The 22,665-nt window shown below is 26.8% G+C and overlaps 1 protein-coding gene across 2 annotated transcripts in view; it reads left to right on the top strand.

Annotated features, from left to right (window-relative positions):
• LOC107436844 (cGMP-inhibited 3',5'-cyclic phosphodiesterase 3A) overlaps nucleotides 1–22,665 on the top strand; it is a 605,033-nt gene that overhangs the window by 518,951 nt on the left and 63,417 nt on the right. For both annotated transcript variants that reach the window (XM_087165512.1, XM_016048661.4), the window contains exon 7: nucleotides 4,268–4,379. In XM_087165512.1, coding sequence (XP_087021638.1) covers nucleotides 4,268–4,379 — 112 coding nt within the window. The remainder of the gene's footprint in view (nucleotides 1–4,267; nucleotides 4,380–22,665) is intronic.

The following is a 22,665-nucleotide window of genomic DNA, read 5'->3' as shown; positions in this document are numbered from 1 at the left end:
AAAGTCATACAATTTAATTTATTTCATTTCTTCTTTATTTTTAGTCCGGAAGTAAGGCAATACAACAAAAATACATTCTAATCAAACAGTAAAAAGATAGCATTTAGCAACATTGAAATATCATTAATTGAAATACCACATAAAATGCTTTCTCACATTCTTTCGTCACTAAGGTGACTAGAACACTTTAATTAATGTCAAAATTTAATGTGTTATCTAACGTGCAAGATAGATTTGTTTCTGTTGGAAACTATCCCCCATAAACAACGGAGTTGAAATATTCCGTCAGATTAAAATTAAATAGTGAGCAAGCCTGTACACCAATAATTACCATCAATTTTAGCCTTCGTACCAATTGGTTTGTCTCATTTCTCACTTCAACCGCCATTGTGCGTCAAATAGTATCTTAAATAATCAGATTACTTAATTACAATAATTACTTAATCTTGGCTTTATACATTTATGCTATTAAAATTTATGTGCAAAACAATTATAGCAAAGTGTTTGGTCATCTTACTAGACTTGCTAGCCTAAATAAAAATAGAAAGCAAATTTAATATTTTAATTGAAATAGGAATATGCAATAATAATTAAGTATAGTTTATGTTGTAGCGTACGTTAAATATTAAAAAGTTATAAAGTGTTTCATCTTAGTGTATAGTCATATTTCTTCCTATTTGTAATTCAAAATTATGTTTCGTTTCATTTTATATTTATAGCACCGTGCATCTTTTTTAATAAGTTCCAAAAGTTCAACTACGTATACATTCTTTTACCCACATTAATAAACGAAATTAAAACGCTTCAACATACTGTGCATGAAATCCATCAGGAATCCATTAAATATCGCTTATCATTTTTTTCACTTCTTATGTTTTTCAATATAGCATTTCACTCAAATATTGTTGATTTTAAGAAGCCTAACATCATATTATATTTAGAATCATTGACAGGTTAATTAAATATTTCGGTAAATGTCAGCAATAGGTATGTTTTGAGTACAGAACAGATGAACTCTAAATACAAATATAATAATGATAAAAAGAATTGTGATAAATTAGTAGTATTAAATAAACACTGCAATGAAGAATAGAAATGCAATGAAATAACAAAGTTTCTTATGACACCAAAGTATTAAATTGGATTAACATTATTTCCACACCATAAAATTTTTGTTAGAAAGAGGCTCAATTATGCGTTTTAATAATAACATAAAAATAAATTACTTCATTTAATAAATATTAATATTCAAAATTCAAGTATTCACGAATCCATATTTCATTCATTTAATTCTTTAAAGAGTCACACTTTTACCATTATATAATGGGGGAGTTGAAATAAAATACTTTTTTTATAATGGAATTCATTTATTTTTAGAAAAAAATGGATTAAATTAATTTGTTTCGGAATTTGTGCAGGGCGCTAGATTATATTAAAGATAACCCAAATGCTTGATCTACAGCATAGAATGAATGGGCGTACGCTTGGTTCTAATAGTTTCTCGTAAATTATTTTCATTAAAAATTCACGTTTTCGCATCAATGTATTTTCATTTAGATCCTTATTCTTTCTTTTTTTATTCTTCAAAGATAAACACAAAATTTTTATTTGCTTTTTTCTAAATTTGGTTCTCACCATTTTTCTAAAAAGGTTTTGTTTATTCTCGAATTGTTTTAGGATATAACTCTCACTACACAATAAAATGGTCAAGGGTTCGAAATTCGTTGATTCGCATATTGCTCTTAACTTATACTGATCACAGTGCTCCTGTAAAATGTGATCATGTAATGTTAGACTTAACATGAATTGACCCTCTATGTTGTTCGTTTAGCTATTTTCCTTTTCATGTAACAGATATGCGGCTTAGTTTCACTTTTTGATCCCAATTAAATGGTACAAGAATTCTATTATCTTCTGAATCGGGTAAACAAATCTGAGACTGTATAAATAAATTCAATGCTGATTGGCTACTCAGTACTAAATTAAATAAAAAAAAATTGACCTGAAAAAACATTACTGAAATTTTAAAGATATTTTTACTTTTTTATTTTAATAAATTTGAATACTACTCGCATACACTTTTCTTACGAATAATCTTTACAATTTTATAGAACGGTGTATTTCAAGCATTGCTAATTTTAAATATTATTATTTTTAAAAAACTATAGACTGCTTTGAATATTATTTTCAATGGGATAACTACAAGTGACGTAGTGTGGGTATCTCGATCCTGATTGGTTGTTGAAACATGGCCTTTGTTTACGCTAGCATCTGTTCTTTACATTCTGTTTCAAGTAAGCCAAGCCTGACAAGTATCAATTCTCTTAAGTAACACATTCTGTATTTTTACACAAAGATTCTTTTACGAAGATTTCAATTCTTTCACTATATATTTCTTACTTAACACAAAGACAGACATAAAGCCATGTAGAACATGAACAAACAAATTATGCTTCGAAGTTGCCAGGTACACAAAACAAAAATATATCACGGTTACAATAAAATATATAAACAAATAATAAATCTAAGTTAAGTAGGAGACGGAGACGACAACAAATTCGATGTGTGATACTGCGCTGTATTTAATTAAATTCACGTTAATTAACATTCTAACTTTTGTGAAGGAACTTTACTTAACTTTAACACTCCATTTTACTTATAAACGATTAACTAGCGCTGACGACTTAGGTCACATGTGTAAGTATCCGTGATCCTTTTGGTCTTGAAGCGCAAGTAACTAATTAAAAGGTCACTATAAGATTATATTTTTTAGTCGATAAGTTATAGTTGACATAATACCAGTTTAAAATGATGCAATTTATTTTAAAAAGTATATTTAAAAAATCAGTATATTTATAAAATCAGTCTACTTATAAATACCATTTTTAATCAAAAAACCTATACTTTAATCTTAACTTTACCTTTGATTAAAAAGATGAAAGTAATTACCCAAATGTGCGCTGGTGCACAAGAATAAGAAAATAAATACATTTTATTTTGTCATCTTTGAGATTTGACCAACTATATTCTGTAAATACTTTCAATACAAAAACTTCACTGGAAGATTCTTTTTTTGTTCTTTTCCTTTGCGTCGTCTTAGCTAGTTTCTAAGGTTATTGAAACATTCTTTCAAAAAATAATATTAAAAAAAAGATTTTTATTTAGGTTCTAGTTCGTTCACTGCTCTTTTTTCGTGCCTAAGAATATTCGAATCTTTTTCTAAAATATATTAGGTCCATCAACATCCATAAAAAGCTTATGAAATTTCTACGTGCATGAAAGTTGATACCAAACACCGTGTTTTAAAGCTGCAATAAAATATTTTATACGCATTTTGTATTAAAAAATTTTTCTCTCTTAGCTGCAAAAGTTTCTACCTGTAAAATTTCATCCGAAAAAGAGAAATATTGCTTACTTTTAAGTTCCCTTTACCAATTATATATTTATTTCTATTTTCATGCAATTTGAAAATTAATATTAAGTAATGGTGGTTTATAACTCTTTTTTTCAATTATCCAACAGAAATAATTATAGTATCTGCTCTTTTTAAACACGTCAAAAATATTTATGAAAGCTATAAAAATTAGAACAAATAATATTTTTAAAATAATCTTGTGTATATATTAAAATAGCTTATTTCAGTATTGTGAATCACGCATGCGACATTAAGATCTTTTACTTTTCTGAAAATTGTCAAATTTTTCTTTATCACTTTTCTTTCTTGCTTATAATAAACACGTGTTAATGAAAGGGTATAAGTTAGAACAAACTTATGATTGTCACCATGGAATTTTTTTATTATATTGACACACATTTTTATTGTAATGTCACAGATTTGGTTTCTCAAATAAAGTTTCCGATTTTATTCGATTCTATTGGGATACAATATAAGCCTAGTCATTTTGCTCGATTACCATCACAACTCGATCTACAATTTTGCTTTTTAATCTTCTGTTTTGGTTACTATGAAGACTCGCCAAATGTTTTGCGCAAAAAGGAGAATATTTAGCAAATATCAGATAAGACAGTTTCTGCAACCTATGATTTGAAATGTTGTGGCGTTTATCGGAGTCAAACCAGGAAAAAAAAGCGTACAATGAGTAATCATCGATTGTAATAAAGCGATCAATTTTTTTTCCTTTTTTTTTTAATTATTTAATCAATTACTAGCTATTTAAATCGAGAAAACAATTTAATGTATTTTAACTCAATTTCATTTAATAAACTTGTTGTGTTTTGTTTTTCTCATTGTATTGTTTTCTTTTAGATGTGTTACAAAGTATTTCAAGAAGTTGGACTCTTTGAGGCATTTAAAATTCCCATTCACGAGTTCCTAAATTATTTCCATGCAATAGAAACGGGATATAGAGAAAAGCCATGTAAGTCATTGTTCGCATTCATTAGTTTTTTTTTATCTCGTTTCTAAATCATAAGACATAAAGAAAATAATAAAAAATGCATTCGCAAGAAAGGCACTTCACGTTTCAGCCTATCACTCGTCAAACGAACAATATGTTAAATTTTTTCATTAAAATTAAAATGTGAAAATTATTTGTCTATTTCTTTCTTTTGATAAAAATAAAAGTTTTGAGCAAAGAAACTTAGAATAACTAACAAATATTAGCAAAACAAGACACGTACAATTAAGCTACCTCTCTTTTGGGAACAAAATCTGGCCGAAATCACAGTTTTGTTATCATATTAAGTCTTTTGCTTTAATAAATTTAATTTGTCAAGTTTGTTTGTTTTTTGGGTTAAAAGTTTTTGATTTTACGATTTTTCATCTTATAAAATGCAACATTTTATCGCTATAGGCAATAAATATTTGAGGATAACAAAAATTTCAGCCTTGTCACAAAATGAAAAAAAAAATTTTATTTTGAGTGTTAGTGAGATTACAGAAGAATGTAATCAACAAATAATTGTGCGAAAGGAAGTTCATTGAAAAAGTGAGTTAACTTAGTGTTGAAATAAAATTTACGCATTTGACATAACATCCGCATTTGATCAATAAAAAAGCAGTTTTTTTTTCTCACCACATTCGTTGAACAGAAACTGTAAAAGGAAGGCGTTAAAAAATAAAATTCAACCTATTTACCCAACCTTGTTGACTCAGATTTGCATATATTTTGTTCTTTGGTGAATAACAAAAGTAAGAAGTTTGTAACAGAAGTAAGTAACAGAAGAAGTAACAAAACAATTTTTATCGATTTCTTGGACAATAGAACCAATCGGTTTCTCTGCAAAATCGAAATTAAACGCGTGTAAAACCTTGCAAGACAGTTATTGAAAATAAAAATAATAACAGTAAATGATAGAGGAAAAAAAATTTCTTAAGAAAATTTTTTTGTTTTGTTTTACTAGGTTTTGAATCGGGCACGAACTTTTGCAACCACTTAAAAATTGCAATGTAGACCAATTTTCAGTATATTTATTACAAAATTAAAACATCTTAGCATAAAACTTAAATGTAAACAAGCCTTAGCCATTACATTAAATTTGAAGGTAATATACCTTAGTCTTCAAATATCTTCACCAATAACAAACTCAAACATAATTGACTGAAATTGAAGGACTGACTCCTAAATTGTCAAAATTAGTACTAAAATAGCTATTTCTCGAATTAAGATTTCCCACACTTGTGTCACGAAAATGCTCTTATAGTTGTTAGGATAGAAAGCCAATTAGGCTACCAGGATTAGGATCCTTAATTGAGTGAAATCCCGCGAAACATATGCTATCAACGTTTCAGTCGTGTATGTTAGAGAATTTAAATACTTTCAAGATTTTGTAAATGTAAACTGACTGCCAACTTGGTAAAATAAACGTTGCATATCAGATCATATATTAACTGTAACATAATTATGAGTTCCTTCGAAAAAATTTTAACTGATTCTCCCTTATTAGTAAACAGTTAGCAAACTACGTTTAAATATTAAATTTTATCAGTAGGGAAAAAAGTAATATATCTATTACATTATACTGAAAATAATAAAAATAGAACCCTAAGCGATGGAAAAAAAATCTTTTTCGCAAGAAAATTTTTTGTATTTCAAAAGGTTTTGAATCAGGCACAAACTTTTGCAACCACTTAAAAGTTACAATGTTTGGCAAATTTTCAGTATATTTATTCCTAAATTAAATCATCTTAGCAGAAAACTTAATTGGAAACATGCCTCAGCTATTATAATAAATTTGAAGGTAATATACTTTAGTCTTCAAATACCTTCCCCAATAACAAACTCAAACTTCATTGCCTGAGATTGAAGATTGCCATCCCTGAAGTCGAAAAGCTGTCACGTGTATCAAAAGGGACAACTTCATTAACATAATTGACTCCTAAATTGTCAAAATTAGTACTAAAATAGCTATTTCTCGAATTAAGATTTCCCACACTTGTGTCACGAAAATGCTCTTATAGTTGTTAGGATAGAAAGTCAATTAGGCTACCAAGATTAGGATCTTTAATTGAGTGAAATCCCACAAAACATATGCTATCAACGTTTCAGTCGTGTATCTTAAGAGAACTTAAATACTTTGAAGATTTTGTAAATGTAAACTATCTGCCCATTTGGTAAAATAAACGTAGCACATCAGACAATACATTAACGGTAACATTTTTATAAATTACTTTTAAAAATTTAAATTCATTTTTGATTCTTAGCAAACTATCTTTAAATATTATATTTTATTAGCAGAAAAAATTATTAAATCTATTGCATTTTTGACTCTACATATTTGTCTCATATTTATAGAGATCTGAAGGCAGTTATATTTTATTTAGTTTATTTAATCATCGTGCTATTAGTAAACAGTAATAGTTAACAAATTATATATAGTTGTTAGATTTTATTTGCAGACGAAATGAACAAATTACTTTCATAACATATATTTATTCCTCATCTATAGTGATCTAAAGGCTGTTATGTTTGTTTAGTTTATTTAATCATCATACGGTTAGCAAACAGTAACAATTAATAAATTATATATGAGTGTTAGATTTTATATGTTTAAGAAATCAGTTAATTACCCTAATGGCATAATTTGTTTCTTCATAATTATAGAGATCTAAAGGCAGTTTTGTTTTATTTAGTTTATTTAATCCACCTATGGATTAGTAAGTAAACAGAAACAGTTAACAAACTATGTTTAATTATTAGGATTTATTTGAAGAATAAATAAATCAATTACTTTCATAACATTATATATTTATTACTTATTATAGAGACCTAAAGGCAGTTTTGTTTTATTTAGTTTATTTAATTATCATACAATTAATAAATTGTAACAGTTTGCAACTTATGCGGAATTATTACATTTAACTTGTAGAGATGAATTTATCTGTTATGTTTACGACGCCATATACTTATGTGACAAACAGAAGTTGCATTCATTTATTTTCATGTAGCAATATGAATGTATATTTCAAATATATTTATGTAACAAAGATTCCAAATTTATTACAATATTTAATTAGAAAACTATGAAACTTTCGCGTGATCTGTTAATTGAATATTCTAGTGATAGTCCTGTTTTAAACGTGAACTTATCAAAATGTCTATAAAAAAATTTGTAAGTGCAATTCCGATTTCTGTCTTAAAGTAACTGCTGAAAAAATTATCGTAAACTTGACGAAAAAGTATAAAAAAATCAAAGATTTTGATAAATGCGAGTAAGAAATAGTAACCGTGTTAATTATTTTTGAAAGCTTTTTCGTATAGTACAAACTCGACCCCCCCCCTGACATCACTCCCCCCTAAAAATAGCGTTAGGCAATTTGGTAACATTGAAGAAATATTTTATATATGCATATATTTGAGGCCATAATTTTTTATACTTTTTATTAAATGCAAATTTCTCGATATATTTGACCATTTCCATCTTTTTGGAAAACAGGTATGCGTTATTTAGTATCTTTCATTGTGAGATTTTCCGATATATTGACTGTTTAACACTGGTGAATCAAAAATCAGGTAAACGAATCAAAAATCAGGTTCGGATTAAAGCGATGGCTGGTCTATATGAATTCCACATCTGGCTTGATATAAAATATCCTCAGTGGTAGACGGTTCATGGGTTAGAGTCCCCTTGACGACTGGCTAACCATGAGAGGTTTGCGTGATTTTCCTCTCCATTTAACGCAAATGTGAGTTAGCTCCATCAAAAAGTACACGTCTAAGGCAAATTTCTCCCAGTACTTGATCCAGGAGCTCCCTTGTCTTCTGGATCGTGTTCAAAATTACAAGGCTACGGAGTTGAACATTAGTAATCCTAAACCCAAAAAATTCTGGTCAGCTGTTCAACGACGGCTATAAAATAAAATAGTACTTAGTGGTACATGGACAAGTAAAAATATGTTCAAAATTAAAAAAATTCTTTTGTTTTTTTCATTAAATAGAAAATTATGAAACTAATTATAAGCATTTGACATTTTAGTTTTTTTAATTGTCAATTCAGTACCAAATGCTATTCATAAGATTGAATTCGGTTAAAATATGTACTTTCAGAGCGATGTCATAACTACCATGAATTAAAAGAAAGATTAAATAAAATAGCCGTTTTAGTTGAGAAATTTTTTTTAAATTCAGATTTTAAAGTGTTCCGTCACAACCTACTACATATTACGACGTCTTATCTTCGTAACTTTACTCAAAACATAAATAAAAAAACTGCAATTTCCTGAAATATCTTCTTCGTTGTAAATAATTTGGAAATTAAACGAGAAACTTCATTTAAATATTTTCACACAAACAATTAATAAACTCATTTAAGAAGAATATATTTTTAAGAGGATTTAGTAAACATAAACAAAATATCAGAAATCTGGCTTCTGCAAGTTTTCCCTGATAAAAGTAAAAGTTGTCTAACATTTTCATATGTAAATAAGTGGATCACGCAATTTTAGAAAATATTATTTTAACTTTGAAACTGTTGCTTTGAGAAACTTACTTTCCACGTTCTTAACGAGAAGTTGGACACAATATCATTATTAAGTATCGTTTGTTTCGTAAATATTTTCCCAACTTTACCAACTCTTTTATGTGTTGAGCCTTTCAAAGCGGAAACACGGTCTCGTTGATAACCGTTATTAATTCAACTCCATTTTATAAAATTTATTTCAAATTTCGGTTTATCTTGTTGAAGTTGCTATGGTTACGAAATTATTAAATGATGCGATTAAGATTAAATAGTTCGATCCTTAGTTACATTTTTAACGAAAACTATGGTAATAACGTTATATTTTTGGGTTTCTGAATTTATTTTGTAAATATGAAGAATAGATAATAGTAAATAGATTTCGATATTCAATTACTTTTGCACCCGAGTTTAAAGAAATAAATACAAACAAAACATTTCATTTTATTTCAGTCTTATTTTGTCAATTAAATCGTTTTTATTTATGTACGAAAGAAAAATCTGCGAACTTCAACCAGATATTATAACGTTGTCTAGAAACGATGAGTTTGGCGAAGTAAATAAAAACAAAGTATAGAATTTAAATATATATTTATTTGATCAAGTAAAACTTATTTATTTATGCACACCGAGAAAAAATTGTGGTCAAAACTACCAGATTCAGGTAAAACTTATCTTGTTTCTGACTCTATGGAAAAACCACGAAACACGGTAACTTTTATCAAAATACAATGGTAAAGACTTTTAACAAACATTAACGATAAAATATGGTTTCATTACCATGTTGTTTGGTAGTAAATATAATAAAGCTTTGTAATTTTTTCGAGATACCCTAGAGCATGGCATAAAAACCATTTTTCGTGATAACCATTTTTCGTTCTAATGAAAAACTCTTTAAGTAGAACTATAAGATAACAAACATCACTGGTGTTACCTTTAAAATATTTAACAGAACTGAATCATCCATAACCTATTTCAAAACAATGGTTTCCGCATTTCAGATGAGACAATTCCATTTTTTTAAAATTTGTCTGAATTTAAAATATAATTAAAAAATCAAAAATTGGGCATCGTCATTTGTTTAAAGTTAGTTTAAATTTAGGTTAGTGTTGAATGTCATATTTTTTAGAGCTTATGGTTTACCTGCAATCCGGTATGCAGACACATAAAGTAATAATGATTTATTTTATTATATATATATATATATATATATATATATATATATATATATATATATATATATATATATATATATATATATATATATATATATATATATATATATATATATACACATATATATATATACATATATATATATATATATATATATATATATATATATATATATATATATATATATATATATATATATATATATATATATATATATATATATATATATATATATATATAGATATAGATAGATAGATAGGTAGATAGATAGATAGGTAGATTAGTTAAATTAATAGCCTCCTTAATTGTTTATTCCGATTATCAAATCCAGAATTTTCCTATTAGATTGAATAGATTTCCAAAATTATTTTCTAAAATCGCAAAATGAGGATATTGAATTTTTATTCTCATAAAAAAAAACATTTTAAAATAAATCATTTTTATTGAAAAAAAATCTATTTATTACTTTAAATAGAGTTTTTCATATGGAGCTATTTCATATATTTTCAAACTATTTCATAATTCGATTTTCAAGCGCAGTCTCGAATTATTTCCCGTACTTCTCGAATTCTCTTTTTAATAATCATAATATCACATTCGTAAATAATGCAAATAAAAGAGAGAATTTCAAATATACATACTTTTGAAAGTATGACGCATATAACAATAAATAGTGTATAAAATTAAATATAAATATTTTTTTAAAAATTTCAGGTATAAACGTGTTCCTTTCAGCACACGGCAAAATTTAACCTGACATCGAGCTTGTTCCTCACTTTCTGAATTTTAACACAAGAAAGATTCCTATTTCTGCGAAAACGCGTTCTTTTTAAATTCCTCCGGTGTTTTCGGCATCATTGCATCATAAATAGTACTTTTGAAAGAATCCCATAAGAAAAATCACTAATCTCAGCATAAGGTCTGGAGATCTTAGTGGCTATTTGATTAAGGGTAAATCCATTATCACCAAAGCACTTTTATGAAGTAACGATACCAAAATAAACTCTACGGAAGTAAAAGAACGCTTCCATGCTGTATAAGGAACTTTTGACTATGTTAAACAAAAGTGTGGAATGAACTTGATTATTTTTTAGATGTTTGCCGTGAAACAAAAGTATAACACCCGAAACATTTGTAGCTGTGCAAAAACTTGATTTATTTTTGTTTTAATTTTGCTCATCACTTGTCGTCATGTAAGTAATAGTTTTCAAAATTTAACTATTTAAAATCCTGTCCTTTATTTGTACTTACTTTGATACGACGCTTAAATAAAATTATCTGCATTTAAGTACAGCGCATGGATTCTACTCCATTTTTCTATTCTTTTAGGTAACCTTTTTTGTCCCGAAACGGGATTTTAATTAGAATATACCAATAATATATGTTAAAATAATATCTTTCAAGGGAATTAGTTTATTCTTAAGACATTCCATATGTAAATAATAACTAACTTTCAATGTTTATTAAATAAATAAGATTCAGTAATTAAAAATGTAAATAAAAAAAGTTTTGGTTGTAAACGTTATTTCATCATCATATTAATTGAAGAAAATCAGACATTCATTTTTGACAAAAACTGACTTGTCTAGTGGTTATTTAAATGAAAATACGCATGAAAAGGGTGTGTACTAATATACATGAAACTTACAAGGAACGTAAAGGAGTAGATTTAATCAAATGTTAACTATTCTATTATAGAGTCACACACTTCATATAATTAATAATGTTTTAGCAGAATAACATTCTAATATGAGTAGCTAGGCTGATATGCAAATGCTAAGCCTAGGGAGAGGAAACTGTTCTTAAGAATTGCCCAAAGAGCTCGATTATAAGTTTTGAAAAAAAAAAGCATCACATGAAGTTCCACCAGCTGCAACTGATGGCCGCTGTTATGCAGAAAATGATTGATTTCATAGTTTAAAAAATACATTTATTCACAATTTTTTTTATTTCTTTTTTTCTTCCTGAAAGGTATAAACATGTTTGAGTTAATGATTGAAGGAAGAATTGAGAACTTTTTCACAAAATTGTATTTTATTAAATACAAAAAATATAAACAAATAATTAAATAAGCTTAAAAAATACTCTAACGTAATGATAATCTTTTTGTGTTCCTTAACATTATTTTTTCCTTGTAAAATACAAAATAAAATCGTTAATTGCTTCTCTTTCAACGTAAAAAGACGGAATTTCTTTGAAGCACTTTTTTTAAATGCGTAATAAAGTTATTTTTATGCATCGTATTGTATTATATATGCCTTTTCATGACATTATCCACGCATAAATATATAAAAACTAATCTTTGATTTAATTGCAATAACAGGCTAATTAAAAAAGCAATATTTTCTGCTCCAAATCATGGCTATAAAGATTAATATTTTCCTCTTAGTAAAAAAGAGTTTCAGATAAAATTTAATTATTAATAATTTCATTGTTTACAAATGTGAAATGATCAGGTTTTTTTAAGAATCAGGCAATCTTAAATGGTTGGCATTTTTAATGCCTTGAAATTTTCCGAGTATCTTCACTTCTTTACTTCAAAAAATCTTTATGTGCTGAGGGTTTAAAACTGACATTTGGCATTTAAAAAAAACGCATCAAAACGCATCAATTTATATGTGACCTTTCTTTTTGTGCGAAGAGGGAATCGCGGCATTTACTGTTATTTTGTGTTCTTTTACTTCCACACGAATTATGAAGATATAAATATTTACGGCTGTTATTCTGCACAAAAATCAAATATTACACTAATTTCTGCGAAATAAGGCCTTTTTCATAGATTTTGACAGACAAAATCTGCTTGAGCTACGAAGGGGCCACAAATATATACATCTCCGTGAATACATTCTAATGAAAAAAAGATATGAGTTGTATACTTTTGGAGTACATAAATATTTGCACATAAAATTATGGAAATTTAGCACAAGTTTAAAGGTCATTAATTATTTGTCAAAAGTGACAATCTGCTTTAACTTATTAAAGCTTTATATTGCACCGAAACTTGCTACTTTCTGTGCTGCCGGTGCCTCCGTAATAAAGCATTGAACTACGAAGCCAAAAGTTGGGTGTTCGAACCCCATCAGGGTAAAGTTGCTTAAAAATGGTTTTTGTTGAAAAATACATTATAATTCCTTCTTTTTTTCGTTCATGTCTATGTTGCTAACTATTCAATTTTTAGAATTTTCGGATTCTGGAATGTTCTGTTCGATAAAGTTCGACAATTCTATATAAACACATGTAACATTCAGTTCATTGGAATAAAGTCTCAAGTTGAGATTATCCGTCTTTATGTTCTTTCGCCCTTAGTAATCCCACACTTGTCTAATCTAGGCAACAATATAATTTGACCATAAGGTTTGAGTCTTGTTCTTGAGTAGTTGAATTTGGAAATAAAAAAGGGAAACTTGGAAACTGTTTTAAAAGATTTGCCAAATATCTGATGTTTTCCCCTTTACACGAGATAAGTTTTTGTCGCAATTTTGAGTTTACTTAGGGAAGGGGATCAAAGGAAAAATTTAAACAAGTGATAGATTGTTTCTGATATATTTCTGTCACACTAAATCGGATGAAACCTAGCCCCAATCGATAAAATTTACAGTTAAGAAATTATGAGAGTTTAATAAGTGAGAAATATAACATTTGATTTGATTTATACACAGAAAATAAAATTAGAGTAAAATTACCTTACTGTATGGGTAAAGAAATTTCTGACAAAAAAAGCATCATTCTGGTTAGTAAAACTACCATTCATATAGTAACAGTTAACCGAAAATTAAGATATTCAAAATTATAGTTCTTATTACTACATGTTTAGTAAAATATAAAAACCTCGAAAGTAAATTGATCTGAAGAAATTGTTTTTAGGACATGATCCAAGGTATCATAATAAAATTATCAAATGTTACCACATTTTTTTCGAACTTTAACACACATTATAAAGCAATATTTTATTGTTAATTTTACCAAAATCATTACAATGCGCTTCGGTAAAAATTACCGAGGTTTTTTATGTTCCCATAGAGCCAGAAGCACAGTAAATTTTACCATAATTTGTTTTTTTATTGTCATCAACTTCAGTCACTTACAGTCACATACTTTGAATTTTAGTTTATTACAGTCAATTTCTAATTTACTGGGGAAAGAGGTCAAAGGCAAAACTTAAACAAGTGATAATGCTTAAAGAAGTGACCAACAAGTGATAATACTTAGAGAAATGACAAATATTCTAAAAGTAATTAATGTAAATTAATGTAATTAATGTAAATTAATGTAATTAATGTAAATTAATGTAATTAATGTAATTAATGTAATTAAAAGTAATTAATTTGTTTTTGCTCATAAAACAGATATAACTTTAAAATAATATTTATTCACTTAATTTTGATTTTATTCTATTTAGCGTTTTAATGGCGTGTCAGTAGCTCTAACGCGTATGAGTTGGTATGCTTAATATATTAACAAATAGCACAAAATATTGAAGCTGTACATTTTATTAAAAGTAAATATTCAATTTTTTTTTGGAGAAAATATTCCTTCAATCAAAGTGGTATGTCACAATATATGCAAAGAATTTCTACTCTAATGTAAAACATATTTTTAATTCTCTTAAGTCGAAATTCCACATACCTGAATTTAAATCGTAACTGTTATGCACAAAGCAAATCCTTCTTTTAAATATGACAAAGCAATTAAAAGGAATTTCAGGAAAGCTACCTAAAAAAAAAAAAACAGAAAAAAGAAAACACAAGTTTTATTTTTTTCTCCCTTTTTCTTTACACAGTAATTTCAAAACTTTAGAACTTGTTTTTTGAAACGTGAGAAATAACGAGGATAAAAAAAAGTACTAATGCCTCACTGGTTTCGCGTTAAAATTAATCCCAGCGCTTGAGTCGACTGAATACTTCTTGTACTGACTACCCTCAAAAATTTAATATTTCTGTAGGGGGGGAAGGAAGCAGTTCAAGATTAAAGTTGTGAGTGCTTTGTTTAAATCTTCTTTAAAATGCTCGATTTTTTTTTTATCCTTTCCTTTTCTTTTCCTTTTCCAAATATGTAATTAAAAGTGTTTGACTATTTATTTTGAAGTTTGTGTTTCGTTGTAAAAATAATTTTCTTTACTTTTCCAAGTGTAATTTTACTTCTTTCTTTAGCGCTACAATTATTATTTAATTTCTTCCTTTTTCTGTTTCTTTTTTCAATACATTTGATTTAATGTATGAAATTTTAGAACATTCATTCTAAACAAAAAAAAAATACTGAAACATGTCGCCAGATATATAAGCAAATTTATTTTTATAACTTAATAACATTAGGGTCTAACCATAGCCATCCCCAAGGGACAAGGTCAAGGTTTTAACGTCATCCTCGGAAGTGCTAGGGTACGAGGTAATTTAGATTTGTATTAAAAGAAAACATTTATAAATAGTTCAAATATATTTTGAGTGAAGTAAAATGTTTTTGCCTTAGCTAATTCTCTAGGACTTAAATATTTATAAACGGTGAAATTTTTAGTTTTTTATTAAAATAAATCAATGTTATTTATTACGTTACAACTCAAAAAAATGAACATGTTTTCCTTCTATTTGATATTTTCAGGACGCAATATTATTTGCGTTTCATAACAGAAAATAATTACTAAGAATTTTTTTTATTTTGTTTTTAAATCATGATTCATCATAACTATTTTTAATATAAAATGAAAGAACCTAATGAATAATAAAATGAATGTATTATTTAGAATTTTCTTATATATCATGAAATATCGGTTTTATTCATATATTCAAACATAAGAAATGATAGACTTGAACAAGGAAACAAATCACATGGCCGAAAATCACATGGTAGGATCCAGTTTTCCCACAATCCAAAAAGATATTTACCTGTGCTGCTATTATTACGGTTTGGAATTTGAATGTTTTCCAAATTAAGAGTTTAAAATTAAGCGAATTTTTTTTTATTGCAAGTTATCCTACGCTAGATTTTACCAGAGTTGGCAGTTGATTACAGTAATCGATTACAACTGTAATTGATTACAGATAATTACAGCTATGTAATCAATTACTTGTAATCACGATTACAAGTAATCAATTACTTGTAATCGTGATTACAACTTTCAAAAAATTTTGATTACAGCTGTAATCATGATTACAATTTTGATTACAGTAATCAATTACTTGTAATCATGATTACAAGTAATTGCGATTACAAGTAATCACAACAAAAACGATTACAAGTAATTATGATTACAAGTAATCAAAATATATGATTACATGTAATCATGATTACATGTAATTTGATTACATGTAATTGTGATTATTTGTAATCAAACTATACGATTACAAGTTATTACGATTGTATACTATAGTCAAATTTTTTATGTAAGTATTCATGTGTTTACATATTTTTATGTACATAGAATGTACACACGCATGAACGTACAATTTGCGATTCCTATACATACAATGTATGCACAAACGTTGTTTGTACGTACAATATTCATAATTATATTGTAATATACTTAATGCAATGCACATATGTTTAGTACATATAATTATGCATTTATGATACATGTACGCATGTATGTTAGTTTGTACAAAAAGGCAATGTTTTGTATCTTTGTATACATAGACAATGCATGTATGAAGGTATATGAAAATAATGTTTATGCGTTTGCATGCTTTTATGTATTTAAGTGCATATATTGTATAAATTTACGATAATAGCACGTATATACAATGTACGTTTGTATATAAAATTGTACGTATTTGCGTACAATATGTAAAAATGTTATTTAAAGGTACAATATATGCACATAGTTGCGTAAATAAAATGCGTACATGTATACATGCATATTTATATGTACATCGATGTATGTGCACGCAAAGTATGTACTTATGTACAACTTACATATGTGCTTGTATAACTACATACTTTGTTAATACTTATGCGCATGTAATGCATGGATGTACAAAAAAATAGTTATATGCACAATGTATGCATGTGCATACAACGTATACATGTACATAATTACAAGTAATGTACAAATACGTGCGTACATTTAAATATTTGTAATTACAATATACACATTTATGTGCATACATTAAAAAAATTTATATGAGTAAAGTTATTAAAATTTGTTTTAAAATTATTCTAAGGTATATGAAACTCGACCTCATATTTTTTAGAAAGCAAACGATAATTTTATTTGGAATTTCTAAATATTAATTCCACACATAAAATTTACCGTTTTTCTTACCATTTAAAAAATTTCTATGAATCATGCATCATGTTATAAAAAAAATAAATCTGTATTGTCAAACATTTCATGAAAATACCTGAAAATAATTTTTTATTCAGAGAATTTCAAAATGATATAGAACAATTAAAGCTGAAAACTAAATTTAAATATCGTTTGATTTTGTCATTTAACTTGCTTGAGTCATTAAAAGTTAACTTACATGCATTTTATTTATTGCATTGTACACATATTTAGACATAAATGTAATGTACATATGCATGTACATTACATAGACATAAATGTAATGACATAAATGTATGTACGCATGTACAATGTATGTACATACATTCATGTATTGTACGTGCATATATAGTACATATGGATATGCATACATGGAACATACGTGTATTGTACATGCGTGGATACATTCATTGTACATATATACATTGCACCATATGCATAGATAGGGATAGCATGCATGTACACATGTAAAATTTGTACGAAAGAATTATGCCCAATATATTTATGCACATACGTACTGTATATGTACACACATATGTACATTATATGAACATTATATGTTCATTTCATCATATGTACATTATATGAATATACATCTGTACGCTATATGTATATACATCTGTACGCTATATGTATATACATCTGTACAATATATGCATCTCAAATGTGTGTATGTGCGTACGTTATGCATGCCGAATGCATGTATGAATATATGTGAAATATAAATACGCCCAATGTACGTACAATAGTTCACAAATGTATTATGCATATTTGGATACTTACATTGAGCATGAACATATTATGTACATGTACATAAATACACTGGACATGCATATCATGTACATGTATACATACATATATTGTACATCCTACAGATATACCTATATTGTACATGCATACATATATTGTACTGTTCATAAATAAATTGCACATTCATGTATGGGACATACATTGTACAGACAATGTATGTATGTTCGTACAAACACAAGTACTTGTATATACATGCGTACATGAACATAGATATACATTTTACATACACAAATATTTGCATAAAATGCATATATTCATTGTGTATAAATGTACATGCCTACATTGTTTGCACATACATACGTAATTATTATCTATATACATACGTACATATATTTTATACCTACAATATAAGTGTATGTACATGTGTGTGATACTAAAATGTCTGAACATATGCACTAGATAAAATCATATGTACATACATTTCAGTTACATTCATTTGTACGTATACAAATACGTACAAAATGCAGTACATGTTAATACGTGCAAAATGTATCATTATAAAATACATTCTACTATCTACTGTAAAATATAATTATTTATAAGAATACAATAGTCTTGTAATCGTGTAATTAGATTACATGTAATCATAATTACATGTAATCAAATTACATGTAATCAAATTACATGTAATCAAATTACATGTAATCATATATTTTGATTACTTGTAATCATAATTACTTGTAATCGTTTTTGTTGTGATTACTTGTAATCGCAATTAATTGGAATCATGATTACAAGTAATTGATTACTGTAATCAAAATTGTAATCATGATTACAGCTGTAATCAAAATTTTTTGAAAATTGTAATCATGATTACAAGTAATTGATTACTGTAATCGACTATGTAATCATGATTACAGCTGTAATCAAAATTTTTGAAAATTGTAATCATGATTACAAGTAATTGATTACTGTAATCAAAAAATTTAATCGATTACATTTTTGGCCAAAGCTGGATTTTACGATGCAGTTATTTAAATTGGTGTCTAATCCTATTAATCGTTATTATTTTTGTACAAATTTTATTAATATATTATTGTAAATTACAGTTAAAGAGATTCGCTAAATGATTTAGAACTTAACGGCAGCTTAATGCACAATGTGATGCAAGCGAAATTTGTTTTTAATATATCAATTCATTTACTAAGCGAAAATATTAAATTACGTTTGGGAACTCACCAAATTTGTAATAATAATATACTTATAACTTTAAATGTTATTTTTAAAAAATGATTGCTTAGAAAAATTACTTATGTTCAGTAATAAATCTTAATTAAATCATAAGGGAAATATTTGGACGTGGGTTGAGGGGACATAAGCGTTAAGCAAACAAAATTCTTTTAGTACACATATTTTGAATGAATTTTCGTTAAAAAAAAAAAGATTTTTTATGCCAAGAAACAACGATTATTGCTACACAATCATTGGGGTTTGCAAGGGGCTAAACAACATAATAACATACATTTTTGTACGTTACACACTCAAACAAACAAAACATGGGAAGAATTAATTTTGAAAGACGTATGAGGCATTTTAAATATGGGATAGAATTTAACTACGAAGATGATTCTTCTCATTTTTTGTCTTTGGTGTGAAAAAAATAAATCAGCTTTTATATTTTACCACGTTTATATCAACTTGCCTTCGTGTATGTCTGTTCGGGTGGAATTTTGTAATCGATTTTAAACTAACTTCCCGACTAGCTACGGACTTCAAATTTGGCACACAGCTCAGAATTGGCGTGAAAATGAAGAGAAAAAAGACATACAAAGTAAAATGAAATTAAAATTAAAGACAAATTAATATTTTCGTGATTGTCTTTTAGTTGTCGATTCGATTATTTCAAATTAGTGTCGCATGTCAGTTGAAAAGTTTTGTGTACAGTGAGTGAAAAAATTTTCGAAGTTGTGCAAATTTGGAAGTGAGTACAAAAAAAATAATAATAATAGTTTTAAAAACCACGTTCTTGTAGTGCAGAATAATAATTAGAAAGCAAAAATTTGAAAAACGAAAAACGTGGGGCGCATGAAGTACATATACACATTTTCTTACTCGTACACATGCAAAACCACTAACACATCCACATTCAGATACAATTACAGATACACATACACATATTCTCATGAGCACACATACTGTTACTGTCATGTAATTCATGCTCTCCACGTTTTTTGTTTTTCAAATTTTTGTTTTTTAATTATTATTCTCTACTACAAAAACGTGGTTTTTAAAAATATTATTTTTATTTTTTTTGAAAAATGTAAAAGACATAATCAAGTTTTTTTATTTTTTTATTCTGTTACTTTATTCATTATTGCTTTGTCTGTAAGTACATCAGAGAAAATTGCGAATTTCAATTATCAATAAATTATTTTTGTCTTCAAAATGGCATAAAATCCTGATTGCAACGGTAAGAAACAATTCGTGCTTTAAATTTAGTTTTGCATAGAGATCTAGGCGACGTTCAAGTGCTTTTTATCAGAAAAGGGTTAAGAATTTGGCTTTAGATACAAAAGTAAATAAAGTAAAACAGATAAAATTTCGAAAATTATGCGTGTTTTAAATATTATATTTTGATACACTAAGGAAAAAAATGTGGCCAAAACTTCCTGAATGTGAAAAAATTCACCGTGATTCCTGCTCTGTGTAAACTCCAACAAGCTCGTTAGTTTTTATCGAAGCTCTTTTTTAATAATTTATGTAAAATTAACATTGAAATATTGTCTTATGATATGTGATAAACTTTATAAATGTGGTAAAATTTGATACTTTAATCGATTAAACTTACTTTCCAGCTTTGTTTTTTTTACTAAATGGGTGATAAAAAATATTATAATTTTGAAAACTAGAAGTTCTGGTAAACCATTGACAATTGAATAGCTTAAGTGTCGTATATTTTGGTTTTATTAACCTGAAAAAATGTTTCTTTTGCCTGAAATGTCTTCATAAAAATTTTATAATTCATATAGATTTGGATTTCATTACTTTTTTCTTTAATTTCGTAAACTATCTATAGTTATTCAGCCTGCTTATAATTTAAAAAAGAGAATAGCATTTCATTATATTTGGAGAAAATATGTTTACCAGAATTTAAAAACAACTTTTATTCAAAACTAAAATACATAATTAAAAATAATTTTCAAATGAATTTCTTGTAAATTAAACTCATTAATTTTTCTCAGAAAATTCAGCATTTTCTTTTTCCTACTTTTTTATAATTATTTTTTTAACCTATATCAACAATTCAAAACCTTATGGCGGCTCTTTTATCTTTATCTTAAACCTAGAGCTCCTTTGTGACTAACAAAACAATTTGAAATAATAAAAATTTAGAAATAAAAGTTAGAAAATAAAGTTGGAGGCATTAAAAAAATTTTTTTCAAGTATTTTACTAAACTATTCCATGAATTTGAATAAAATACTCTTAAATAGATTTTTAATTACAAAATCTACGAATAGTTTTTTTTTGTTGTTGTTGTTGTTGTTTTCATTATTGTAGCAGAAACTGTTTTATTTAGTTAAAGGATATTTCAGAGTGAGTTATTTTCGGAGAAAAACTTTCATATTTCCCATTTGCTCAAACATATTTTATTTCAATTAATTTTTTTTCCATAGCATAAGGAAGAAATTTGATACCTAAAGAAAATATTTCTAGCTTGATGAAAGAAGACTCTTCAGTCTTAAAATAACCAATCATTATTCGACAAAAATTTTCATATTTCCTATTTGCGCGTATCTATTTCTTTTTAATCAATTTTCCTTCTCTAACATGAGCGGAAGAAAACGTGATATCTGAAGAAAATGTTATAAAATGATAAAATGAGGCATTAAACAACCTGCTATAATTCGTCAAGAGTTTTCTTGTTTCATATTTTCTTGTACCTATTTCATTCTAATTATTTTTCCTCCTACGTCATACATGAAATATAAGCATTAAAAGAAACTGTTTCTAGTATAATAAAACAAAACTGTCACTCTTAAATCAACCAATATTATTGGTCAAGAAATTCCAACTTTCCTATTTGCTCTTATTCATTTCATTTTAATTAATTTTCCTTTTATAGCATGTACGAAAAATATGATATCTGAAGAAAATATTTATAAATGAGTAAAATGAAACTTTAAACTAAATGTCACTATTCTTTAAGAGTGCTCAAATTTCCAATTTCTTCGAATTTAAATCCTTTTAATTCAATTTTCTTCTACAAGAAAAAGGGAAAATATGATATAAGATGAAAATGTTTATAAATTTATAAAATAAAGTATTGAGCAATCTGTAACTATTCTTCAAGAGTGTCCATATTTCCTATTTTCTCAGATTTAAATCATTTTGATTACTTTTTATTCCATAGAAAGAAAGGCAAATATGATATCCGAAGAAAATATTTATAAATTGATAAAATGAAGTATTAAATTACATGTCACTATTCTTAAAAAATGTTCATATATCCTATTTTCCGGAATTTTAATCATTTTAATTAATTTTTCTACTATAGCAAGAAAAG

This window comes from Parasteatoda tepidariorum, chromosome 6, assembly GCF_982258835.1.
Source record: "Parasteatoda tepidariorum strain Cologne lab strain chromosome 6, Ptep-v5.0, whole genome shotgun sequence".
Classification (NCBI taxonomy): Eukaryota; Metazoa; Arthropoda; class Arachnida; order Araneae; family Theridiidae; genus Parasteatoda; species Parasteatoda tepidariorum.
Note: the sequence above shows the minus strand (reverse complement) of the source record. Positions and strands in the feature narration are given on the sequence as shown.